Source organism: Fukomys damarensis, unplaced genomic scaffold (genome assembly GCF_012274545.1).
Source record: "Fukomys damarensis isolate Sample0158 unplaced genomic scaffold, DMR_v1.0_HiC HiC_scaffold_15, whole genome shotgun sequence".
Taxonomy (NCBI): domain Eukaryota; kingdom Metazoa; phylum Chordata; class Mammalia; order Rodentia; family Bathyergidae; genus Fukomys; species Fukomys damarensis.
In genome coordinates this window covers 4,804,113-4,831,661 of record NW_022900927.1, presented here as the reverse complement: position 1 = coordinate 4,831,661, position 27,549 = coordinate 4,804,113, and the positions used below count along the sequence as shown (strand labels likewise).

The 27,549-nt window shown below is 41.3% G+C and overlaps 1 protein-coding gene across 2 annotated transcripts in view; it reads left to right on the top strand.

Annotated features, from left to right (window-relative positions):
• Positions 1-19,345, top strand: part of Spats2 (spermatogenesis associated serine rich 2) — a 58,341-nt gene extending 38,996 nt beyond the window's left edge. For both annotated transcript variants that reach the window (XM_019207426.2, XM_010623618.3), the window contains exons 8-12: positions 2,927-2,985; positions 10,775-10,884; positions 14,406-14,508; positions 15,853-16,067; positions 17,186-19,345. In XM_019207426.2, the coding sequence (XP_019062971.1) occupies positions 2,927-2,985; positions 10,775-10,884; positions 14,406-14,508; positions 15,853-16,067; positions 17,186-17,494 (796 nt within the window). In that variant the 3' untranslated portion in view covers positions 17,495-19,345. The remainder of the gene's footprint in view (positions 1-2,926; positions 2,986-10,774; positions 10,885-14,405; positions 14,509-15,852; positions 16,068-17,185) is intronic.
• Positions 19,346-27,549: the final 8,204 nt, after the last annotated feature.

Here is a 27,549-nt window from a genome sequence, read left to right as displayed (position 1 = left end):
CTTAATTTAAGTACTTTGCAAGACCCTGTCTTAAAAAATGCTGGGGACACAAGCTCGAGGTCTGGAGTTCGATCCCCAGTACCAAAAAAAAAAAAAAAAAAAAAAAAAAAAAAAAAATAATTCCTGGTACTAAGTGACACTTTCCCACTATTCTGTTTTCTGTGTCCCACCCGGCATCCTTGTTGGATTTATTCTGCCATCTTTACTTTCCTAGTCTTCCAATGTCTCCCCTGTCTCTGGAGTTTTACACATGATTATTTTCCACAGAGGATTCAAAAAACAAGTCATGCTTTCAAATGAGAATCTCTGGTCAGTCATATACCATGTGGGTTTAACACTCCAACCATTTTCTGTTGCTGCTTCGAAACCTAAACAGTGTACTGCTTGGTAGGTTATACAGATTGATTGCTACCGGTTCTTTTTTTCTTTAGCAGATTATAAGATATCCTCGAAGTCATATGATCTCTTAGAATTACTTAGAATTGAGATACTCGACCATTGAAAAAGAATACAAAGAAAAGTTTCTCCTTTAAAGGCTTGTCTTTTAAGAACCATGGATTATATTCTGCCCCGGCCTGGTGGCACTCACCTGTAAACTTAGCACTCTGGGAGGCTGAGGCAGAAGGTCTTAATTTAAGTACTTTGCAAGACCCTGTCTTAAAAAATGCTGGGGACACAAGCTCGAGGTCTGGAGTTCGATCCCCAGTACCAAAAAAAAAAAAAAGAAAGAAAGAAAATGATGGGGATACAGCTTATTGTGAAGGCCATGTGCTCAGTCATCAGTACTGAAAAACAAAAAATGTTATCACATTTGAACATTTATTCTGTTTTGTGTTTTAAAGACATATGAAAATTTTAGTGCGAAAATTATAAATGCTGACCAAGCTTTCCACAGAGAAAATATCACAACATCCCCAGTTAACCAGGAGATCCTCTGTTTAATGCTGGGCCAACATGACAGGAGATGGCAACATGACAAGCAGAAATAGAATGTTTACTGCTTTTTTTCATCTTTAGTGTAGAAACATAAACTAAACTATCTTTAATGGAGGGCTCATACATTGCCTATGCACTGCCTTGTGAGTTTCTTGTGATCATCTATAAGTCAGTCAAGAAACACAAGTTCAGGATAAACACTACTCATTCATTCTTACTCATTCATTCTCACAGGGAAAAAAAGTCACAACAAATTAGCTTATATGTCACAAAAATGTGATTGTATTTTCTCAGAATTTACTTTCCTTGTTAAATATCTAGTGTGATATGCCACTTTTTATAATAAAGATTGTAAGCTGCCAAAAGCTTATGTCTTTGTTAAAGTCTTTTAATATTTTACAAGCTTTGTCAGAGACAAAGAATTTGTCATCTGGTGGACATATCTTCGGATGACTTGGCAACAGAAGAGAAGTAATATAAAACTGTAGGTCTGGCAGCTCCTGTCTCAGTTGTGCATTTGTTTTGCCTTTTAGGTATTCCAAATGCTGCTAGAGTTCTTGGAGCAAAATATTGTCAAGGTTTGGGAATACTTTCTTAGCAAAGTATGGCCATCCCACAATAGTTGTGTCTTCTCTCCATTCTGTGCTTTTGGATTAATATGCCAATAAAATGTATTTATTACAAGCCTTTATTAATTCCATGCATAATGATTATCAATACTGTGTTCTCTGGCACTTCTCTAGAAAGAATTTTGCTCCTTGAGGAGATGACCCTGCTTTATACATTTTTGTATGTCTCCTACTGTAGTGTCTTTATTAACTACTTTCTGCTAACATAACTGTATACTGAGCTAAATGGAATTGGTGTTAATGTGTGTGTGTATGATTGCTTTTATAACCAGAAGCAAGAGTGGGTTTTTATTAATACTGTGATAATAGTCCCATTCAAAAGGAGAAATCAGAATGAACTCATAAAGTGAAAATACTTTGTGTTTGTATAGATATTAGACTTTTAGATATTTTTCTCATATCACCAAGGAAAGTTATTTGCAGCCAAAGAATGCATACTAAGTTGCCAGCAATTTCTATATGCACTGAAGACTGTGGGCTCTTTTATAAGAACACACTAAAAGCTTTACCTACAAACCATTTACATTTGCACTGGAAAAAGTTTTGTTTTCCCATTTAATTTTTTCCTGTAACAAGCCTACCAACAACTTCTGATTCTATTCTTTCCAGATGAATATTAAATGTTTATTAGATATCAGCTTTGTTAGAAAGAAAGAAAAGAAAATAGAAAAGAAAGAAAGAAATTAGCTTTGGCTCTTTTCCAACTTGATGCAACCGGGATCAGCAGTTGAAGATACACAAATCCTAATCATGGATAAATAAGCTCTAGCACAGTGGTGGTGAACCTATGGCACCCAAGCCACAGCAAGCTCTTTGTTATTATTGAAATCCCTAAAAAGTTTGCCATCACTACCCCAGAAGGGATGTTTCCTGATAAAATGTATTATAAGCAAAGTTGCAAAATTTTAGAAACTAAAATGTAATAAGTATGTGAGTGCATATGTGGAAAAGTCATTTTCACAATTTTTACTTTAGCAAAACTAAGAAACATTTTGTAGCTTGCTACTGCCATCTACTGGTTCGCAACTCTTGCGCTTCTAGCAACTGGTTTATATATCAGTAAATAGGAATTGGGTCTGTTTTATTGGAAATCCCTAAAATATTCTATGTTGAAAGTAAGACATCAGAATTTTCATGGGATCCATAGCGTTACTTTGTATTATGCGTTTACTGAACAATTCACCAATCTTTCACTCTTAATAATGTGCTGTTTTTAGGACTGGAGATTTAGCTCAGTGGTTCCGCTCCCTGCCTTGCAAGAGCAGGGACCCAAATTCAATCCCAGTACCAAAAAAAAATTATGTGCTATTTTTGTGTTGGAGTTTCTGAGTAAACATTTTTCCTTTATCATCTTTTTCCAGTTTAATGGATCGAGAAGTGGCATTGCTGGCTGAAATGGACAAAGTGAAAGCTGAAGCAAGTAAGATGTTTGTTCTTTAATTAAAGCTATTATCTAACTAGTAGGTTCCTGCCTCCCAGCCCTTATAAACAGAGGCTCAGTATGAATGCTACTATAAGAGTTTATATGTATATTTAGTCAGTCTTTTTGGGGGCCATCCTGGGGATTGTGCCTGCCCAGGACTTTTGCACTGAGCCACATCCCCAGCCCCCTTTTTTTTTTTTGATACAGGGTCTCACTATAGTTCAGACTGCCCTGGAACTCACTCTGTAGCCAAGGCTGGTCTCAAACTCAGTTCAATCCTCCTGCCTCAGTGTTTGTTTGTTTTGTTTTAAATTTTATCTGTACATATTTGCAATACATAAGGATTACATTCATAAGGAGTAGTTACTTTTTTTTTTTTGTAATGGGGATTGAACTCGGGTCCTTGCGCTTGCAAGGCAGGCCACCAAACCACTGAGCTAAATCCCCGGCCTTAGGGAGTTGTTACTTCTATATAAAGTATCTTAATTATTTTTTTTATCCCCTTCCTCTCCATTTCCTCCATTTTTGGGCCCCTTTCCCATTTGCAGAAAGGTCTATCTCCCTGTTTCCTATTGTCTGTCTTAGTTTGCTCTTTATTTGTACTTTGGGTTTCTTATATTAACAGAAACTATTTAATATTTAAGCTTTTGGCTGGGCATGCTAGCACATGCCTGTAATCCCAACACTTTGGGAGGCTAAGGCCGGAGGATCACTGCAATTTTGAGGCCAGCCTGGACTACATAGTGAGACTTTCCTATAAAAAATAAGCTTCTGTGTCTGATTTATTTCACTTAACATTATGGTCTCAAGATATATCCATTGTCCTCCAAATGATTCAGATTTTTCCTTTTTTTTTTTGCTTCAGATTTATTCTTTATAGCAAAGTAGTACCCTATTATGTATAAATACACCCATTTTTCTCATCCATTCATCTTTTAGGGGGATACCAGGGGTTGAACTTGGGACCTTGTACTTACAAAGCAGGCAGTGGCACCACTGGGCTAAATCCCTGTGTCCCCCCACCCTTTTCTTTTCTTTTACTTTTGAGAAGGAGCTGGACTTGAACTCACTTTGTAAAGCAGACTGGCTTCAAACTCAAGGCAATCCTTCTGCTTTAGTCTTCCGAATGCTGGAATTAGCTGGGCGTGGTGGTGCACACCTGTAATCCCAGCACTGGGTGGGGGTGGGGCTGAGGCAGGAGGATCCCTGTAAGTTGGGGACCAGCCTGGGCTACATAGTGAGTTCCATGTCAGTCTCAACTACATAGTGAGACCCTGTCTAAAACAAACAAACAAAAATTCTGGAATTATAAGTGTACACCACCATGTTCAACTATTTGTTCTTATTTGATTTCTTAATGATAGCCATTCTTTGTGGGGTAAGATGGAATCTCAATGTTGCTTTTTTTTTGATACCGGGGATCAAACTCAGGTCCTTGCGCTTGCGAGTGGAACCATTGAGCTAAATCCCCAGCCCTCTCAGAGTTGTTTTAATTTGCCTTTCTGCAGAAATGTTGGACACTTTTTCATGTATTTACTGAGAAATTTATATTAATTTCAGTTGCCCATTTTTTGATTGGCCATTTTATTTTGAGGGATTTAATTTTTTTGAGCTCTTTTATATTATTCTAGATGTTAATCCTCTCTCTAAATGTAGCTGGCAAAAAATTTTTCCCATTTCTCTTCTCTCTGTTGGTTGTTTCCTTTGCTACACAAAAGCTTTTTAATTTTATGATTCCATCTTTTGGTTCTTGATATTATTTCTTGTGCAGTTGGGTTCTGTTCAGAATGTCCTTGCCCATGTTGCCTATGTCTTCAAAAGTTTTACCTTGTTGTTGTTGTTTTGTTTCTTTTGAGTCAGGGCCTTGCCTTATTCAGCCTGGCCTTGAACTCACTATGTAGCCCAGGCTGGCCTCAAACTCAGTGATCCTCCTGCCTCAGCCTCCTGAATGATGGGATTACAACATGCACAACCACACCCAGCAAGAGTTTTACCTGTTTTATCTTTCAGCAGATTGTTTCTATTTTAATATTTAGATCTTTGATCCATTTTTATTTTAGTTTAGTAGATGGTAGGAAAAGGTTCTAGATTCAATCTTCTGCATGTGAATAGTCAGTTTTCCCAACACCATTTGTTAAAGAGGCTATATCTTTACTTCAGTGTCTATTTTTGGCCTCTTTGTCAAAGATCGCATAGCTGAATGCCTATGCTTGTTTCTGAATTCTGTATTCTGTTCCACTAATCCACATGGCTGTTTTTGTGCTGATACCATGCTGTTTTTATCACTGTAGCTTTGCATATAACTTGAAATCTGGAATTGTTATGCCTTCGGCTTTACTTTTGTTTCACAGAATTACTTTTGCTATTCTGGGTCTCTTCTGGTTCTGTATGATTTTAGGATTGTTTTTTGTAGTTCTGCGAGAAAGACTGTTGGTATTATGATTGGGATTTCATTACATCTTATGTATCAGTTTAGGAAGTATGGCTGTTTTGACAATATTGGTTCTGCCAATCCAGGAAAAGGTAGTATCTTCCATTTTATAATATCCTCTTCTGTTGCCTTTCATCTTCTTTTTTAAAGTATTATAGTTTCCATTGTAGTGATCTTTCATTCCTTTGTTAGAATAATTCCTAAGGTGTTTTTTGTTTTTGGGGGGCTTTTGTTGTTGTTTTGGTTTTTTTTGTTTTGTTTTGTTTTTTTTGAGACAGGATCTCACAATGTAGCCCCCAGGCTGGCTTCACACTCACAGCAATCCTCCTGTCTCAGCCTCCCAAGAATCAAATGAGGTACTGCAAGGCAGGTGCAGTACCACTGAGCTAAATTCCCAGCCCAGGTTTTTTTTTTTTTTTTTTTTATCTATTATATAAAATTATAAACATTTCTTGTAGGCGGATATGAGCCTCCATTGACTTCAACCAGTTATCAACACATGGCCAGTCTTAAGAGCTACAGAATTTTACCGGACTTCATCAATTTTATATCTTTATGTCATTTTTCCTGAAAATTAGTGATACAAGGCAATAACTCCATTCACAATACTGTAAAGAAGGTACTTTTTCATTACACATTAGCATTTTATTTAATCTTCATGTTCATAGTACTTCATGGTTCAGAGTTTTTTCAAATACATTCATATATGATCTTCATATCAACCCTTTGAGGCAGACAGGTTCTTTTAACCGACTCTTAAATTGATAAGAATAGAAATAATAGGATACGAGTTGGGCATGGTGACGCACAGCATACCCATAGTCCCAGCAGTCTAGAGGCTGAGCAGGAGGATCACTGTGAATTCAAGGCCAGCCTGTACTACAGAGTGAAACCATCTCTCAGAAAAAAAAAGAAAAAAAAACAAAACAAAAAAAAGGCTAGTTAAGAGAACTCACAAATCATTTGTACCAATTCACTGCCTTTGTCCTTACTTATTGATTGCAGACACTTAGCAAAGATTCTTCTACAAACAAAAACACAAAGTTCTGAGTTAGGTAATAACAGGAATGTATAAAATTGTAGGCAGCCTGATCTTCCTGAAAGAATTAAAAGAATCATACCACAGTGATATATGTACACCCATGTTTATAGCGGCACAGTTTGTGATAGCTAAAGCTTGGAAACAGCCTAATTGCCAATCAGTCAATGAAGGACAAAGATGTGTTTTTTTAGTACAATGGAGTACTACTTTGCCACATAGAAGGATAAGCTTGAGACATTTCTAGCTAAATGAATGCATCTTGAGACCATACTCTTTAAGTGAAATAAATCGAACACACGTTTAAATACTACATTGTTTCTCTGATGTGAGAAAACAAAAGTATAAATAAGGACCAAAATGTATAATAAATATTGGGAAATGAGAAGGGAAACAAGGGAGGAGGAAGGGGGAGAAGAAAGAAGGGACAAGAAAAAAAAGTAGAAGGGACAAAAATGAAAGCAAAGCTTTTATAAATAAGGAAGGGAAGAGTTGTTGAAAGGAGGGAAGGGGAATGGGGAAAAAACCCAAGATACATGATGTACGGGTACCAATTCCCTATGCGAATGTTATCGTTATGTATATCTAAAGTATACCAGTAAAAAGACATTGTAGGCACTTTGATGAAATCTTATCTGAAAGAAGAAACTTTTAATAAATCAAGATCCTTGCTTCTTTCCCTCCTCCCCCTCTTCCTCCTCCTTTTCCTCCAATTTTTTTTTAAGGATACGAGTTGGGCATGGTGACGCACAGCATACCCATAGTCCCAGCAGTCTAGAGGCTGAGCAGGAGGATCACTGTGAATTCAAGGCCAGCCTGTACTACAGAGTGAAACCATCTCTCAGAAAAAAAAAGAAAAAAAAACAAAACAAAAAAAAGGCTAGTTAAGAGAACTCACAAATCATTTGTACCAATTCACTGCCTTTGTCCTTACTTATTGATTGCAGACACTTAGCAAAGATTCTTCTACAAACAAAAACACAAAGTTCTGAGTTAGGTAATAACAGGAATGTATAAAATTGTAGGCAGCCTGATCTTCCTGAAAGAATTAAAAGAATCATACCACAGTGATATATGTACACCCATGTTTATAGCGGCACAGTTTGTGATAGCTAAAGCTTGGAAACAGCCTAATTGCCAATCAGTCAATGAAGGACAAAGATGTGTTTTTTTAGTACAATGGAGTACTACTTTGCCACATAGAAGGATAAGCTTGAGACATTTCTAGCTAAATGAATGCATCTTGAGACCATACTCTTTAAGTGAAATAAATCGAACACACGTTTAAATACTACATTGTTTCTCTGATGTGAGAAAACAAAAGTATAAATAAGGACCAAAATGTATAATAAATATTGGGAAATGAGAAGGGAAACAAGGGAGGAGGAAGGGGGAGAAGAAAGAAGGGACAAGAAAAAAAAGTAGAAGGGACAAAAATGAAAGCAAAGCTTTTATAAATAAGGAAGGGAAGAGTTGTTGAAAGGAGGGAAGGGGAATGGGGAAAAAACCCAAGATACATGATGTACGGGTACCAATTCCCTATGCGAATGTTATCGTTATGTATATCTAAAGTATACCAGTAAAAAGACATTGTAGGCACTTTGATGAAATCTTATCTGAAAGAAGAAACTTTTAATAAATCAAGATCCTTGCTTCTTTCCCTCCTCCCCCTCTTCCTCCTCCTTTTCCTCCAATTTTTTTTTTCTTTTTTTTTTGGAAACAGGATTTCGCTATTAGTACAGGCTTGTTTTTACTCCCTATGTAGCCTAGGCTGGCCTCGAACTCACAGTGATCTTCCTGCCCCAACCTCATGAGTTCTGGGATTATAGGCATGTCCCACCACATCTGACTTTAAAGATACTTGTTTGGTAAAAATATGATATTTTTCAGTATCATATAATTAAGTCCTGTAAGCTGCGTGATACTTGCAGAAATCTTTACTCAACACACTAACTTAATTTTATCATAAAATTTCCGGATGCTGGAGCTGAGAAAAACTGAAGTTGATTCAAATAGCAAGTAGGTTTTATCTTGGGAGCTAGATCAGTATCTGCCATCTGTAACTGTTGGACCTTGGTGGTAAGAAACTTTTGTAGGAGTGTCCCTGACTTATTGGGAAAGTGTGCCCTGTCTAGTTAACCTGGCACAGGTATGGGCAACCCATAGGTGGCATATATGTAGCAGTCTGGCTAAGCAAACTTGCTGAAAATAAACTCAGCTTTTTAATACCCAATGTAGCTCTAAAAATTTTGTTTTTTCCAGCATAAATTTGGCTGATTTCTCAGTAGTATATAGGCTTCTACCTGTATCAGAGGATGAGTTTGAGCACATGCAACAGAGGGGCCTAAATAAATGTGTTTATATTTAGAGATGAAAAGTGAAAAGATCCAAAGCTTGGGTAAGATTTTCTCAGGATGAATTAGGATCCCAGGTTCCTCTGTCCTTGTACTAAGCCATCCTTAGTGTGCTTCTGGTGAAAAGCTAAATGGGAAGGCTTCAGTCAAAGAAGGGCAAAATATTACATGCTTGCTAAGTAATACTCCTTGAAAGAGCTTTCCTGTAACCCCCTGCCCTGTGAATTCTGCTTGTATCCAGGGGTTGAACACGTGACCTATCTATAGGAAATTTGGGTTTTTACTAAGCACATTAGTATCCAGCAACATTGGACTTCTGCTAGGAAGAAAAAGAGGATGGATGTTCAGTCAACTAACAGATCTTTGCTACAGTCCTCCCCTTCAGTTACTCAGTCTCTCTTCTTTCTAAAATAAGAACACACCTACCTTCTTCTAAATGGCAGCATCTGCAAAGTCACATCTAGTTAGTTTATTGGGCTCAAAGACCAAGTCTTCTGAGTAAGCTTTCATCAGGTTTCATGTTGTGGTTAAATCCCCCCTCCCTTGAGGTGAAGAAAGAAAAGCAGTGATCAAATCTTGCTGAACAGGAATAGCAGAGTCTTTGACCTGGTGATAAAGATTCCTTGGTGATTCATCTTACTGCCCCTAGTTCTGCCTCCTAGGAGTATTTCTTTTACTGGTTGCCTACAGATCTTTTTATTTTCTGTTGTCTACCATGGCCATAGCTGGGTTCTACATCAGGCAGCATGCCAGAGAAGGTCCTTTTTAAAGGGTGTAACAAGCCAGAAATGGTGGTGTATTCATGTAGTTCCAACACTGGAGAGGCTGAGGTGGGAGAATCGGGAGTTCAGGAGTTGGAGGCAAGCCTGGGGAGTAAAGTGAAACATACACAAAAACAGAATGTAACAATCTAATAGCCATCATCAGCGAATGTGATAAATAACTATTGTGTCCACATAGTAGTTTACTGATAAAGGTGATCCAGATGTGTGAGTAAAGAATGAACATCCAGATAGAAGTAAAAATAACTGAAGTAAAGGAAGGCCAGGTGTGGTGCTGCACACCTGTAATCCCAGCACTCAGGAGGCTGATGCAGGAGGGTTTCTGGGAGTTGAAGGCCAGCCTGTGCTACAAAGTGAGACCCTGTCTTAAGAAAGAAAGAAACAAACAAACTAGAGTGAAAATTCTATATTTGATAGACTCGTGAGATAGAAGAGAAGAGAGAGATGTACAGTATGTTGAATATACATAGATAATGTTATGATTAACCTTGATTATCAACTTGATTGGCTTGAGAGACATCTAAGCATACTTCTGTGGAGGTGGAGAGGTTGTGACCTTGGGAACCCTGGTCCCTTCCTGTCTGGATTTTCCTCTGTGCTATACTTCCTGGCTATCATAAGGTTCACAGCTTTTCTCTACCACACCCTCCCACCATGATCTTCTGTCTTAGGCCAGGTAACTATGAACTGAAACCTCTGAAACAGACAAAATAAGCCCTTCCTTCTGTGTATGTCAGGTATTTTTCCCAGCAACAAAAAACTGATCAATATTGAAAGTATTTGGAAGTGTGTGTAAGAAATTGGTAACAGTGCTTCCCTCTGAGTAGTGGCCACAAAATCAGAAGTAGGAGGGACACTTCATTTTCATTTTATACCCATTTATTCTAGAGGAATTTTTACTGTGTGCATATATTCCTGTCTTATTTATATGATTCCTGATAAAATATTTTTGACTGAGAATAAAGAAAAATAACAAGTGACTTATGAGTCTTTGTGATTGATAAAAACTGCCTTCACAGACCCTCCAGAAGGTGGAAACTGGGCTAATGGTATTTTCATTTTCTGGATGGATAGGCAGCTAAGCCCTTGGCTATCTAAACACATATTATAAGACTTAGACTTCTACTTTTTCTGTATCCTATTTAGCAGTAACATAAGATGCATATTTTTTCCTCTACAGTGGAAATTTTACTCAGCCGACAAAAGAAAGCAGAGCTTCTAAAGAAGATGACTGATGTAGCTGTGCGAATGTCAGAGGAGCAGTTGGTTGAGCTGAGAGCTGATATCAAGGTAGAACTACCTTTTCTCTGTCCTTCTTCTCATCCTCAGGGACTAAAAAATGCCCATATGTAATATATCGAACTCATGATCTTTCCTTTCCAAACCTGGCCCTCTTCTAGGTTCCTTTTCTTTATTTAATTCGAACTGTCATCTATCCATTTGTCCAAGCTGAAAACCTTAGGACATTTCTCCGTTTCCTGCATTAAGTCTATCAGCAGACCCTGACCATTTGACTTCTTCCTACATCTCAGTTCTGACCTTTTGTCTTCATCTCCACCACCACATCATGATCAATCTGCTACCATCTGTTGCTTGGATTTCTGTATAACTTTTTACCTGATTCTCTCCATCCACTTTACCACTACTCCACCCTTCCCACTCATCTGTTCCTCATGCTATAGTAAACTGCTTCAAACCTCTCAGTGTTTTTAGGATAATATCAGTTCTTTTGGGGGAGGGCGAGGGGGTGAGACAGGTCCTGGTATGTGGTTCAGGCTGGACTTCAACTCACTATGTAGCCCAGGTTGGCCTTGAGCTTGAGTGATCCACCTGCTTCAGCCGCTGAAGTGCTGGGGTTACAGGCATGTGCTGTAATTCTTAAGATAGACTGCAGGGCTCTCCCTGTGTTGGCTCTGCCACCATCTTGTTTCATACTAGGCTCCTTTGGCCCTTTGGACTCCAACTGCACCAGCTGGGCCTTGCCAGACACTTCCTGCCTCCTCCTGCTAAAGTCCACAGTATCCACCTTCATCTGTCCAAGACACTCTTTCCTCCCTCTAAGCATACAGGTCATTCTTGACCTACTCATTCTTCCTGGCTTCCCTGTGCTGGGCTTTCATAACAGTTACAACTCTATATGCATTTGATTAACACGCGTTCTCCATTAGACTGAATATCACAGCAATAAGAGCTGCTGTGTCCCCAATTCCTAGCAAAGTGGTTGGCACATAGAAGGCCTTCAATAAATGATAGTCGTTGGTCCATTCTGGGTTTTTGTTGTTGTTGTTTTGTTTTTTGGGGAGAGGGATGTTGGAAAATGAACCTGAGGCCTCTCATAGTCTACGAAATTTGATTTTATAGGAAAAGTTAACAATTTGAGATGTAATCTATAAAGATTACTGGGGTTTAGCATTCATACCATTCTATTGATTTAAATTTATTTATTCCAGTACTAGAGATTAAACCCAGAGTTTTCACACTGTCTACAGCCCTGTCCCTTTTAAAAATGTTTTTGTTTTGAGACATGTCTTGTTAAAGTTATTAAGTTGCCCAGTCTTCACTGAAATTTGTGATCCTCCTGCCTCCCCCACTCAGTGTGTGCTGGGATTACAGGAGTGCACACCCTGCCCAGCTTAACATTTGTACCTTTTAAATTTTTACATAAAGAACAGCATCTCCAGGGGTATTAATGGATAATTATAGATAGTTATTACTTTCAGTTGAAGGTATAAGTAATTATTCGTAAACTGTATTAACAAGAGGAGTTGGCCTTTTCTATCCTTGAGCCCTTGGCATGTGATCTTTCTGAACAAACATATGCTTTGTTGCCAGATTTGAGAGGACCATTGCTACAAAGACTGCAAACAGCTTTTATAAAATAAACATAGGTGAAAAGTCACCTAGGATCTTTCAGAGGTTCTTCTCACTCTGAGCCAGTGTGCAACACAAACCTGTTGAGTTCACTATCCTCTCACTCCTTCCTCTTAGAATCTACTGCGGTAAAATAGATTCTAAGGAGAAAAAAAAAATGTTTTTGTTTTTTGTTTGTTTTTGAGACAGGTTCTTGCTATATAGTTCAAGCTAGCCTTGAATTCTGGTCTCAAACTCAGAGCCGTCCTTCTACACAGCCTCCTGAGTACTAGGATTATAGATGTGCACTACCATGCCCAGCTCCAAACAACACTAATTTTAAATTACCATTTCCTGTTTAATTAAAACTGTATTACAAAATTTTATAGACTATCTTCCTCCTATTGATGCCAGTCACTCTCATTCAACTATCTGGGAGAAACCGGAAACCCCTTTGGAATTAGATGAGAATTCTGGCTCTCATAGGCTTCATCTGTTTCCCTTCCTACGTGACTGAAAAGCTGCTAGAAATATTTCTGCAGGCTGACTAAGGATCTGTTTTTCTCCATGTTTTCGGCATACTGAAGCAGGTGCTGTGCAATTTAAATGTCTTATTTCCAGATCATTTTATTTCCGTCACTCTTATTATGTCTTTGGCTCAACAAACCCTAGAATTTGTTTGAGAATTAATCTCAGACTGATATTACATGTTGGAAGGCTGTTATAAGCAGTTCTTATGTTTTCATAGCCTCAGTATATTCAGAAGCTTTAGGGCTTCAAGGCCTGGAGATAATTTTTCTCTCCCCTTTCCCTGTCAGCATTTCTGGATGCATCCCAAGGATTCTGATACATTCAGTGTGGGAGTACACCACCCCCAGTTTCAAGAGGAATGCTGTGAGGAGTTCAGTTTTTCCAAATTCTATCTAGGCCCTTTTCATTTTAATCTGTTTCATCTGAAAAATGATTGCAAGCTACCTTAGGCACTGTTTATTAAGATAAATCCCAGAAGGCCCAGGGTTTGGCTCAGTGGTTCAGCCACCTGCCTCGCAAGCGCAAGAGCCTGAATTTGATCCCTGGTACAAAAAAAAAAAAAAAAAAAAAAAAAAAAAAAAAAAGTAGGGAGTACAGATATGAAATAAATCCCAGAAACACTTTATTCCTGACATGTTTCTAGTTCCACAGTCTTTGTAGTATATTTTTTTGATCCAAGGGTTCAATTACTTCTTAACTCACTCTGCTTAAAAGCATTAAATCACTTGCAGCATAAACTCTTCTTGTTTGCAAAGTTGGCTTTTCATATGAATGATTTTCCATCACATGAAATTGTTCCTATTTCAAGGTCTATGAAACCCTACTTGATAGACAGATGAAGTGGATTTCCTAAAGAAGTTCCTATTGAATGGCACCAAACAAGCTATCTAAACGGGATCATTGTCATAGCTTATGAACATCTTTGCCGCCTCTGCTTCTATATAAAATGCAACAATATGGAGAATAGCCAATAGTGGGAGGCTGTTTTGCTACTATAAATTTCCTCTCCTTTTGCCTTTCTTACAGTTTCTAATTATACCTACTGGGCTTTGACCATCATGTAGCATTCCATATTATTTCCAAACTTATCTTTGGGCCCATGAGAAAATGAATGAATTTGTTTGATCACCCAGCATTGGTAATATGACAGTCACTTAGTAAACTTTGAAGCAGTAGAAAGAAGAAAATTGAAAATACATAATGCTGTTTTTAGGCCTGGTATGGTGGTGCATGCCTGGAATCCTTGCACTCAGGAAGCTGAGGCAGCAAGTTTGAGGCCAGCACAGGGCTACATAGTAAATTCAAAGCCAGCCTGAACTACATAGCAAGATCCTGTCTCAAAAAAACCCAGCTTTATCTATATATAGTAAGTTATACTTATACTGAACAATGTTTATCTAACCTGGAGACATTTGTTTGCTTTTCTCTAGCACTTTGTTAGCGAACGTAAATATGATGAGGATCTGGGACGAGTAGCTCGGTTCACCTGTGATGTGGAGACTCTGAAGAAGAGCATTGATTCCTTTGGACAAGGTGAGATGGTGAGAGATTCTGGGCCATGCATGCAGCCATCCACTGTTAATGAATGACTGATGTGCTGACTAGCCTGTCCTCTGAGCTCCTCAGGGCCTCTTGTCTGTTTTTATGAAAAGCAACTCTGAATGTACTTTGAACTCTGAGAATATTTACCAAGCTCCCTGTGTTATAAAATTCTCTTTTTCTAATTTTTAATTTTGAGAAAGACTCTTGCTAAGTTGCCCAGTCTCTGCTTGAACTTGGAATCTTCCGGCTTCAGCCTACCAGAGTGCTGAGATTATAGGCATGTAACACTGTACGTGGCTAGCTGTCCCTTAAATAATAGCATTAAAGATGGTAGGATATGGTGCCTTAGAGTGAGAATTTGTGGTCAGCCAGGCTTTGAACTCAGCTGCACTGTTCTGTCTCATATAAAAGTGAAACGTTGGTGCAAGAGCTACATAGCTCAGAGCATAGGCCTACGTATGTGAAGCCCTGGGTTAGATACCCACACTGCAAAAAAAAAAAAAAATTAAGTGAAATGTTAGCCTTAGGACCCTGATTGTAAACCTATCATTAGTCCAGGCTTGCAGCCAAGAAAAAAGTCTGGGGAGTAGTTTTAAACCGTTGAATTTTGACACTTGAATTGAAAATATTAGTATTTTTTAGTTAGATTGATATTTTGGGTTTAGGGTTATTTTTGCAGAAATTTGGCGAGATACACATCTGTTGTAAAGACTAGTACTATTCATATTAAACTGATCTTGATTATTTTTGCCTTGAATTATTCAAACTTTTAAAAAAGGTTTTAGGGCTGGGTATTTAGCTCAGCGGCATAGCGCCGTCCTGGCAAGTGCAAGGCCCTGAGTTTGGTTCCCGGTACCAAACAAGAAAAAAAAAACAAAGGATTTAGCAAAGACTTGACTTGTTTACCTTTTTCTTTCTTTGCGAAGTCTGCACTTTAGAATGTTCCTTGCATAGGAAACTGAACATATGGCCTGTACTATTGTTCCCAGGCTTATTTAGCTGCTGGAGCCAGAGCCGGGAGTTTAGGTGCTGTAGTAGGAAATGCCAAGAAGTCATTAATCAGTGGTGGTGGAAGGGGGAATGAGTAACTTGATTTTTAAATTGTCTCCCATCTAAGAATTCCTTTATAAAGCAGTGGGAGTTTGGAGACAGCGGAGGAAGAGAGCAGGAGGGAGATTTTCCTTACCCCATTTTACAGGTTTTTCTTTATAACTATTCAAGTAAACAATTCTTTATCTTAAATTGCACATTATGAAATGGGGAAAAAAAAAAGGGAAAACTTTATCCACTGTTCTCCCATCATATGACTGCATATTCCTCATGTTTCTGTTTCAGTGTCCCACCCAAAAAACAGCTATTCAACGAGATCCCGATATAGCTCAGTTATATCTGTGTCCTTGAGTGGCCCAAGTGATGCCTCTGCTGCTTCCTCTTCCACCTGTGCCTCTGGTCCCAGCCTTACAGGTGCTAACAAGAGAAATTCTGCACCAGGAGAAGCTCCCGCAGCTATAGCAAACTCCAGCAGCCGGCCCTGCCAGCCTCATCGGGAGGTAATCTGGCTTCCACACTGAACATATGAGAGAGAAAAGGCACCTGAGTGTCAAAGTTTAAATACTGATAGCTTGGTATTATCTTCCTCTCTTTATTCCTGTTCCATACCTATTTTGCATCCCTCTAGCACCAAGTAGTTCCTGAAAAAGCATTTGATATGATATTCCAAAGCACCAGACAGTTTAGACTTCCTGTAGCCAAGAACTGCTGATTTTTACATTGGCAGCAGTCTTCACTTTTACAAGTAGTATTGGTTGGTAATCAGTCACACTGGGAGTTATGTACCCATTTTAAGGTAGGCAAACACTGGAAGTGGCCAGTTTACCAGTGTGCATCTGAAAGCATAACTGCCTAGAAGTTCAGGGCAAATATGTCAGGGAAAGAGAAAGCGAACCTTGTAGCAGTGTGGAACAAACACTAGAAAGTGGAAGGATAATCTGTGATTTCTTTTCCTTGTTTTGGAGGAGAGTAATAGCATTCTAAGTCAGTGCTGTCAGTAATTCTTGAGGACTGGTTTGGCATTGGAAGTGGAGGACAAAAAAGAAATCCCATAGCCATATGTTTTTTGGATTGTGATGTGCACGTGTACTATATGTCACAGAAACATGATTTAACCTATGGGTCATTCAGTATAGCAAAGCAGACCATAATGATGCTTTATTATTCCAATGTTCCATTATCTTTACAAATGGCTTATAATCTACAAAATTCAGACATGTATATCTAACTAGGAGCTTGTAACAGCCCAAAAATTTTGCCTTCTTGTTAGCTTTCTTCCTATGCCTATCTAAAGAGAAATAAACTCCTCTTCAGTGGAGAAGAACCTAGGAATGAGGCCAGGGAAAGATTAGTAAAAAATGCATTAAGTGTGATAATAGTGTCTAGGTCAGATGGGCTGACAAAATTCTGAGTTCCAAACATGATAAACTAGCATTATGCTTTCAGAATGTCCATAAGCTAAACTGAGATCAAAGTGCCAGAGTACCCAGCTGTGAGTTTAGCTCAGTGGTGCTGCCGCCTGCCTCAAAAGTGCAAGGTCCCAGTTTGATCCCCGGTACCAAGAAGGGGAAAAAAAAAATGCCAGAGTACCTTGAACATTATGTTCTTTTATCCTTAGGTATTGCCGGGAAACAGACGAGGACAAGGCTATAGGCCACAAGGCCAAAAGTCCAATGACCCTACAAACCAAGGACGTCATGACAATGTGGGTCATTACAGAAATAGCTCATGGTATTCATCTGGTTCCAGGTATCACAGTGCTGCACCCCAGGCACCAGGAAACACTAGTGAACGGGGCCAGGCTCACTCTACAGGGACCAATGGAACTGGAGCCAGCATGGAGCCTAGTCTGTCTAAACCCTTATTCAGGAAGGGGCTCCCCCAGCGCAAACCCAGGACCTCTCAGCCCAAAGCTGTGAACTCATGAGAGAACTTGCAGTTGGCCTCGCTCCTCTGCCTCACACAATTCAAAATGATAACTGGACTTTAGGAAGCCTGTGTAGTTAGGTTTAATAACAAGTTTATGCATATCACTTTTTGTGCCATTCTAAATATTTTTGGTTTCTTCTGCCCTTATTTCTTCTTTATCGTTTTTGGAAGGGAAGGCATTTTTTTCCCTTGACCTTTCCCAATTATACAGACTGTTTCTGATGGGTCCTTCCTACCAGGAATCCGGCAGCTATTGCCAGGTTTCCCAACTTTGCAACATTGCACCAGGTCTTCCATCTGCCCAAAGAGGCCTCACCCAACAAGCCTCTGCTGCTGAGGCTGTCTCAGGAGGAGTGGGTCAGAAATAGACCTGTCACAATATAAGTAGAAGCCACAAATGCTTGCCAGGTTCCCTCTAAACAACATTGTGACAAAGAGAGGCAATGAGGGGATTGTATATTGTAGATTAGCCAGAAAAGAGAAATGTTAATTGGTGAAAAAGAGAACACTAGGGGGCTGGGGATTTAGCTCAGCAGTTCAGTGGCCTGCCTTGCAAGTGCCAAGGACCCGAGTTCAATCCCCGGTACCAAAAAAAAAAAAAAAAACACTAGGAAACATTGGAGAATCTGCCTGTGTCCTAGAATGTGTCTGAGATTTGACGCTTGAATCAGTTTCATAATTATGTTTGGCATCAAAACTTAACCTGCAGTTTCTTCAAAATGCCCAAAACCTTGTTTCCTGTTACATTATGCTGCAAACTACTCTTAAGGAAGTCTATAGGAAAGTAGCATTTAATTAAAGTTTTTTAAAAGTTATAAAAAATATATTTCTTTATTTCAATGTTTGGAGATTTTGTTGTTGTTTACCCCCTTACCTGAATCCTGTTCTCATCCTGAGCCAAATTTATAGCAATATAATTAACATTCATCTAAGATGTTACCCATCAAAACTTGCTGCAACCAATCTTTATAGATGAATAAATAAAAATAACTATAAATATTACCACATTTGTTTCACAGCAGCAAGTGACTTCATTATCTGTTTTTCTCTGGGCCTCATGAGGTAGAAGTCTCTCGGACAGCTTGTTCTGTGCCTAAATGAGGGTGTCTGATTCCCGAGTCATTTGTCCGCTGCTGCTTAGCTTCAGGACCAAATTAAAATGTGAAAGCTAGCATGAGCAAATGCAGCTGTTCATTGTGGGAAAAGATTTGTAGGGTAAAGAACGGTGACTTTGCAAAGGAGAACATACCAGTTTAGAAAAACCACAGCTGCTAACCATTCCTCCAGGCAGACAAAGATTATATTGGCACTCCTCTTCCCCATTTCTTGACAGAAGTAGTGAATGTAACAGTATAATTGAGCTCCTGCATGTAGCAGGTGGCACTGGTGCCAGACCCCTCCACCCCCCCATGTTCTGTGGTTTAATAACAGAGCTTTCCTTCTCCAGCATGTGTTCTCTCCAACCCAGACTGTAAGTGGCAGTGGCGCAGAACTTAACTGCCACAGGGCTTCCCCTGGCTGTGGCTAAAGCTGAGCTGCCAGGGTTCTGGTTGATTGGAGAGACAGACTGACTATGTGTCTGTCCTGTCTTTTGGTAAAGAAACCAGGTCTCAAGGAGTATTGGAAAAGCCACTTTCTAAGGAGCCATTTGTCTCATTTTGGAGAATTTGTCCAACACCATCAGCCTGCATAGGTGTCAGGAAAAAGCCCTGCTTTTCTGATACTTGCTTACTATACTTTATAGGAAATCCAGAGATTGAAGCAACCTTAAAGGATTAAGAGGTCTATCCCTGTATCCAGGCAAAACTATATTTAACCACCCAGCCAAATAGGGAGTCACATATTTGTCAAAACTGCCTGGAAGTAGAAATTAAAATCCTCTTAGAAAACTATTTCAAGTTTTTATGACCATAAAAACTGAAAATTATGCAGTTTTTTCACTATTTTGTTTTGAATTACAAAAGTAATATTTAAAATACCAAATAATTCCGAAATGTAAAAGGAAATTTTCCATCTTCCTGTTCCACTCCTCAGGAATAATGTGACTCAATAATTTAGTATATATCCTTCTAGACCTTTTTCAAAGTATAAATGTCATACACACAAATATATAGGTTTTTTGGATGGGGATTTAGCTCAGTGGTGCTTCCTCTTGCCTCACAAGTGCAAGGTCCTGAGTTCCATCTCTGGTACCATGTATGTATATACATACATACGTGTGTGTGTGTGTGTGTGTGTTTGAACTTCTTTTTTCCTTCCTTTTTGCAATCCTGCAGACTGAATCTCCAGGTGTTCTGTTTGTTTTGTTTGAGATAGGGTCTCTCACTGGCTTTGAAGTCACTGTGGAACCCAATCTGGCCTCAAACTCGTGATCTTCCTTCATGCTGGAATTACAGGTGTATATCATTCATGTCCTTCTCAAGGCTTTTTTTTAAATAGTATGTTCAAATTCATTCATTTACAATCTCATACTAGTTTGACTTTTTCTCTTAAGGCACAGGGGATTGAATGTCAGGTAGGCACTTTGCCACTGAGCTACCTCTGCAACTATTTGTTTTGTTTTGGTTTTGGTTTTTTGAGACAGGGTCTCACTATGTAGTTGAGACTGACCTGGAACTCACTATGTAGCCCAGGCTGGTCTTGAACTCACAGCCATCCTCCTGCCTCAGCCTCCTGAGTGCTGGGATTACAGGCATGCGCCACCATGCCCGGCTGGTGTTTTGTTACGTTTTGTTTCTTCTGCAACTATTTGGGGGCTTTTTTTTTTTTTTTTTTTGGAGATAGGGTCTTGCCAAGTTGCCTAGGGTAGGCTCAAACGTGTGACCTTCCTGTTTCAGTCTCCTGAGTACAGTACCTGGGACAGGTATGCACTACTACACCTGCCTTCAAACTTGACTTTTCTTCAATGAAGAGAAGACAGGTTTAAGTTTGAAGGACCAAGGATTTAGCTCATTGGTTCTGCCACCTGCCTCACAAGAACAAGGTCCCGAGTTTGATCCCCAGAACCAAGAAACAAAGAAAAAAAAAAAGCCCTATGTTTAGTTGCCCGCAATAGCTCTGAGCTTCCCAAAAGAAAGAAAGTTCCATATCCTGGGAAGCTAACACTAATTCTCAAATAGGACCTACCTAACCATTTTTCTTTAACTTTTCCATTTCACCTTATAGATAGCTGCCTAGAGATAGAAGTGGGACTTAAAAGTTATTCAGCTCTATCAGGTATAGCTACCTGATAGGTAAAATTGTAGCTCAGTGACAGAGTACTTGCCTTGCATGTACAAGACTCTGGGTTCAATCCCCAGCACTAGGGGGAAAACACATGGCTTTATTATGAACAGATATTTCCAGGGCCCCTAATTTATAGCCATTTTAAAGCTATAATACAGCATTGTTTGTTTTTAGTTTTTTTCCCAGTACCCAGGATCAAACTCAGGACCTTGTATTTGCAAGGCAGGCACAGTGCCACTGAGCTAAATCCCCTGCCCCATCAGCATAGCTTTTGGGTTGTTTGCTTATTTTTGGTATCAGGGATAAAACTGAGGACCTTGCGTTTGCGAGGCAGGTGGTGGCACCACTGAGCTAAATTCCTAGTGTGTGTGTGTGTGTGTGTGTGTGTGTTGGAGTTTTTTTGTTTGTTTTTGTTGTTGTTGTTGTTTGGTTTTTGTTTTGTAAGGAGAATTCAACTTGAGACCTTGCGCTTAAGCAGTAGCATAGTCTGTTTTTTTGTTTTGTTTTGGTTTGGTTTCAGTGAGGGTTTTTTTGTTTTGTGTTTGTTTTGTTTTGATTTTTTTTGGTACCAGGGATCAAACTCGGGACCCTGTGCTTGCAAGGCTGGTTGGGGAACCAACCAGTGAGCTAAATCCCCTGGCCCCATAGTTTTTTTAATAATACCCCTGGCTAGGGGTATGGCTCAGTGGTAGGCTTTGGGTTCAATACTCAGTATTAAAAAAAAAATACATGGAAGAAAGTAAAAAGTCCTTCCCTACTTTTCCCTGTTCCCTAAAAGAAATCGCTGGCAAGTTCCCTACATACTGTTTCAGAAATTTTTAAACCCAAGCATGAAAATATATGTTTTTCTCTTTATATAAATGGAGACTTCCTGTGCATACAACTTGCTTTTTTCTTTCTTTCTTTTCTTTTTCTTTTTCCCTTTGGTACCAGGGATTGAACTCAACCTTGTGCTTTTGAGGTAGGTGCTGTGCCACTGAGCCAAATCCCTGGCACTGTTTTTGTTTTTTTTATTTGTTTGTTTCATTGTTTTTGAGACAAGATCTCACTGTGTATTCCAGGCTGGCCTCAAATTCATGGCAGTCCTCCTGCCTTAGTCTCCTGGGTGCTGAGAACTTTTTCTTTTAATTATTATATGCAAATAGTTGTTTAAAAAAGGAAATTAAATAATTTAAAAGGATATGATGAAAAGTAGACTTCTGTAGTACTCTGGGCTATTTGTCCCCTACCAGGGGTGACCACTGATAAGTGACTTTTTTCTTTTTAATTTGTTCTCTTCAAATTTTGTTTTGTTTTCTTTTTTTTCTTTCTTTTTTTTTAATTGTTAAGTTTCTCTTAAGTGCCTCTGGAGATTTCCTATGCTAGTATAAGTATATCATAAAAATATGTACCCCTTAGACTTTCCATGTTGATACCTATAGACATATCTATTCTCTCCATTCTGTTCTAATGAAGAGTACACATATCATTCCTTACTTGTGAGAGAATATCTGTAGGGTAAATTCCTAGTAGTAGAATGCCTTTGAATTCTGAGGCCAAGCTAAATGGTTCTAGTTTTTTTATTTGTTTGTTTTGGTTTTTTGAGACAGCGTCTCACTGTGTAGTTCAGGCTGCTGAACTCACTGTGTATCTCTGGCTGGTCTAGAACTCATTGCAATCCTCCTACCTCAGCCTCCCAAGTGCTGGGATTACAGGAGTGCACCACCATGCCCAGTGAAATGGTTCTAGTTTTTCCCTCAACCACAGAAGCCTTGTCTGGTGGCCAGGGCTTGGATTTTAATTTTATGCGACCAGCTGACCTTGAGGCAAATAACATCACATCTTTGAACCTATTCTGAGTGGTAGAGACCAGAGGAAATACTTTAGTAGTATCTGGCTAGATGCTTCAGAGCAGTACTCTTGGTGTCTAAGCCTGTGACTAGTGAATATTCACTTACCTGTCCTTTGCTTCTGTCTCTTCTGCACTGTTAAAAAGCTTTGGAAAGAAGGCTTCCTCAGTCTCTAGCCTTAATAGACCTTATTTGTCAAAGAAGAAATCAGAAATATAGTTATCTTCTTCCATCTGTAGCTTTTCTCCTGAAGTACATATCTCTTCAGCATGGTGGCCCCATGTCCTTGTCTCTCTGCCCTGCCCATTGGGAAACCTCACCCAGTTGCAGAGCTTTATGGGTGGGGCAGCCTGGGTGTTGATGGAGCTGACCTCAGCAGTTGTGCAACACCAGTCTGCAGGAATGATGCTAGAGCCACAGCTCTCCGGGGGAAAAGTCAAGGAACCTTTCCATACAGGTGATGAGGGCACTGTACCTGCCTTGATGCTCCACACCAAGGAGGAAAGCCTATCTGAAGCTGTTTGTGGGTGAGGAAACACCATCACCAGCATGACTGTTCTGCCCGCCTGCCCCTTTGATGCCGTCAAAACATCAGGAACAAAAACCACCCACTTCTGATTCCTCCAGAAAAAGGCAGGTCTCCTTTTATGACTCTCCAAATTAACCCAGTTAAGCTCTCTCTACAACTTGATTTTAAATAAACCTGTTTTCTGGTGCTACTAGAACATACAGATTGATAAGGTAAGATTTCTTAGGAGGTCCAAAACCTGTCCCTTGTCAGCTTCTGCTTTCACTGAGGTACTGTGGTGAAGGGTATTGTCTCCCTGCAGGGGAAGTCCAGGTTCTTCTTCACAGTGGATGCTCACTGCAGATCACTGTCTGACCACCCACCAAGTGAGTGGGTGTTCCTTTTTTTTTTGGTACAGGGGGATTGGACTCAGAATCTTGCACTTGCAAGGCAGGCTTGGTGCCACTGAGCTAAATCCCCAGCCTCTTTGTTCCCCTTTGAGAAGCCATTTACCTAAGGACAGTACAGCACTCCTGGAACATGGCAGCAGAGCAAACTGCTTTCACCCTGATTAACTCTGGGTTTTGGACCTGGTTTCTCTACTTCCTAGCCATGCAGTATGTAAGTCTGTCTGGCTATATGTAAAACTGTATACCTCCCAGGATTTCCTTGTTTGAAAGTTTACTGTGGTCCCCCTCACATTTTAGCTAGAGAATGAGACAGCCAAGGGGTGGCCAAAAACTGAGTAGTCTTAAGGAATTCCCAAATGTTTTTTGTTCTGTTTGGTTTGGTTTGGTTTTTTGAGACAGGGTCTCACTATGTAGTTGAGACTGACCCGGAACTCACTATGTAGCCCAGCCTGGTCTCAAACTCAAAGCCATCCTCCTGCCTCAGCCTCCTGAGTGCTGGGATTACAGGCGTGCGCCACCACACCTGACTCAGAAATTCCCAAATGCTTTGATGGGGATGAGGAATCTTCTGGGAGGCTTCATCCTGAGCTCATTTCCCTGGTCCCAGCACACAGGGCCAGGGAGACTTTGTAATAACAGTTGCTAATAAGATTGATGTCACAAATGAAAGAATTAATGCACTTCAAGATACAATATTCTCACCAGGCATGGTGGTGTATGCCTGTAATCCCAGCACTCCAGAGGCTGAGGCAGGAGGATCACTGTGAGTTCAAGACCAACCTGGGCTACATAGTTCCAGGGCAGTCTGAGCTACATAGTGAGACCCTGTCTCCAAAAAAAAAAAAAAAATCTCACTCCACCCAGGGTTACACTGGTTAATAGTGGAGCTGTACCTGACTTAAGGTCCAAAATTTGCCCCACCACAACACAATCTTAAAAACGGAGCCTGGCTGTGTTGGCAGAGAGCCAGGCTCTGAGCAGACCTGGGGACCTCCAGAAAGGGTGGAGAGAGTGGGAAGAGGGAGGAGCCCCAGGGATCTGTTCCTCGACAGCCACCTGTTCCCACTCCGAGCACACAGTGCCTGGCTCCGCCTGCGCTTTGTGGTTGGGAGGAGGTTTTCTCTATCTTTTGTGTCTTGAGCGGGGGTTTTTTTTTTTCCTCCTTGCTCTGATCTTCCCTGCTCTCTCTCCTTGTTCCTTTTTGTAGATAATACTCCCACAGGCCTCCCACAGTAGCTTCAAAATGCATCCTCTTGAGTTTCTTGTTGACAGAGGCTTTGAGCTGTCTCTGAACTGGGCTCCCCCTCAGCGTTCCCCTCTCCTGTGACTTCCTATCATGGCCCAGAATGAGTTCAGGATTGAAGGAAGGGGATAAGAAAAGATTACCGCAAGGATGGTGGTGGTCCTCACCTAGTGCCCTATTCTGTTTTCCTCTGCAGCTCCCATCCTATTATCTCCTAATAGCAGGTCTTTATCCCTTCATGTGTAACGTATTTTGGGGGTGGGTGGAAGAAGGTCAGTAATTAATAGTTGAGAAAAACCATAAAAACACAAATGCCAGGCCAAAGCAGGAAAATCTGAGGGACAAGTAAAAGCGAAGAAAGCAGAGTGTCTGGGAATTACACCTCGACAAGTCATCCAAAGGTAAAGGTTGGGTGGCTGCATCCTCTTCCAACAAATGTCTTGAAGGGCAGTGAGGGAGGGGGTTTAAAGACCAAAGCGAACTGCTGTTTCATCCTGGATTAAAAATGATAACATTTAGTAAATACCAGTGTATTTTTTGGAGTTGGAGACAAGGGCAGCAAAACAGGGATGCAGACATTATGTCTAGAGCTGTTACTGGAGGTAGGGCATCTTGGACAAAGTACTCAACTGTTTTCCTTGTAAGTTGGCAGTTATAATAGTAACTATCCACAGTTATGAAGATTCATGAAATAATACAAGTAAAGCACTTAGTATAGTGCTTGGCACAGTTAATGCTCAATAAATGGAAGCTACTGCAATTCTTAGGGGCACCCCAGCAATTCCCCTAGCCACTGTGCTCACTTAGCCTGGTGTCTGGCTTGGCTTAATGCCCCAAATCAGGCAGGTGAGCTGGAACCAGAAACTCTGAATACCTTATGGGGGTGGCTTGGACCAGGACCTGACACACAACCCCAGGTGTCCGTCCAGTGCTGCACCTCACACAGCCTCCAGTACCCTACCTGGGCCTCCCGAAGCTATGCCAGAGGGAAACAGAATGTGGACTCATTGTTGGGTGACTGTGTCAAGGTTGGAGCCCTGGCCCTGCCATTTACCAGCTTTTTATCTTGAGCATCACCTCTCCCCCTTGGTTTCTTTTTTGTGGCTCCTATCCAACTCGAATTCAGATCTTTTCACGTGTTACAGCCCACTGTTCTTTATAGGAGTTCACTTATTTACCTCTAATAATCCTCTGACATAGTTACTATCCCTGTTTTACAAACGAGAAAACTGAGGCACAGAAAGGTTGATATCTTGCCTTTTTAAAAAATCACCCAGACAATAAGTGGCAGAGCAGCATTCAAACTGGTAGCCTGATTCCCCAGCAGGTGGGCGGTTTAAGCCTCACCAGGTCTCAGGGAGCTGACTCAGAAAATCCTACTCTGCGTGAGTGCTTGACCAACTGGCAGAGGAGCAGAATAGAGGACTGGAAAGGGGTTACTTTACAAACCCAGCCAGCCAAGGGCAGGCGGACCCCTTAGGCTCCCCCATTTTGCTAGGACCCCCATTCTAGCATTCAGAGGACTGGGGGAGGGTAGCGTTTCCTTCCCAAAGCACCAGCTTATTTAAATATAGGTCCCCCGTGCTTTGGCTTTCCCTCCCTGAGGAGGGGTATGTGGAGGGGAGGAGCCGATGGCTGTGGGTGTGTCTCCTCAAAGGGTGGGTGCTCAGCTTCCCGTTTCTCTCTTTGAGGAACAAATTGCTGTTTTGGCCCCGCTGGCTCCTCTGAGCGCGGGCGGCAGCCGCTCTCCTTGGCAAATCGTGGGAGGAAGGAGGAGCGGCGCTGGCAGGCGAAGCCACAGGCACTGCCGCGTCGCAAAAGATGGACAGGAGACGGCCTCTGTTCCCCACCCTTCGAGGGACTTGGGGGCTCCTGCAGCCCCTCTGGCAGCTTCCGGTCCGATGCAGGGCCAAGTACTCTAGTACCGAAGCGGTGGGGAGCAGGGCTGCACCCTTGCCGTCCGCAGGCACAAGGTTAGAAAGTTTCTTCCTGAGCCTGACCTCTGGTGGTCCTGACCCTTCAATGGCCTGGGAGAGGCAAAGCTGACCCAGACTAGAGAAATCGGGGATGAGATGAGGGTCCTAGGGCTCCACCGCATACCCTCTCCACTCTGGGGCCACCATAGAGCATCTGGACCTTACCCCTAGGCTACCTGCCCTCTAGTTTCCTCACTGGTCCTCCCTGCAGCTGCATCTCCTAGAGGCAGCCGCTTCATCGTCTTTTTTCCAGAGAGTCAAACTGAGGCGTAGAAAGGCTGGACTGCCCAAGGCTGTGCTCAGAAGCCCCTCCCATCTCTTTAAAGCTTCCCTGAGCAGTTGGAGCCCCTCTGGGGTCTCCTACCTCCGCCTGCCACAGCCCGCCACCTGGCCTTCACTGCCGCCTGGTCGCCAGTCCCCCCTCTCATGACATTTTTCCTCGGGGAAAATGGTTTGCATCTTCTACAAACACCCCTCTCCTCAAGCCCTCCCCCTGTCCCTCTGGGGGAGGAGAGGCTGCCAGGCAGCTCTCAGAGAGAGAGCCCCCGAGCTGCAGAGAAGCCGCCTCGTCCCTGACGCTGAGGCTGTCAGCCCGACCCAACCACATCCTCGTTCTCCGAGGGGCGGGGGGGCAGCTGGGGCGATAGGGGGGCAGCGACTGGCCCTGCCCCCAACGTGGTCCCGAGGGGAGGGGGATCCCTTGGCGGGAGGCCTGTCCCTTTAAGGAGGCGGCCCTGACTGGGTGTGCCCGGTCTCCATGGTTACCCCAGTGCAGGCGGCAGCGCGGGAGGTAGGGAGGGAGGCTGCCACTTCTCCCCGACAGACGGAGGGAGCTGCGGGGATCCAGCGCCCAGCAAAGCCC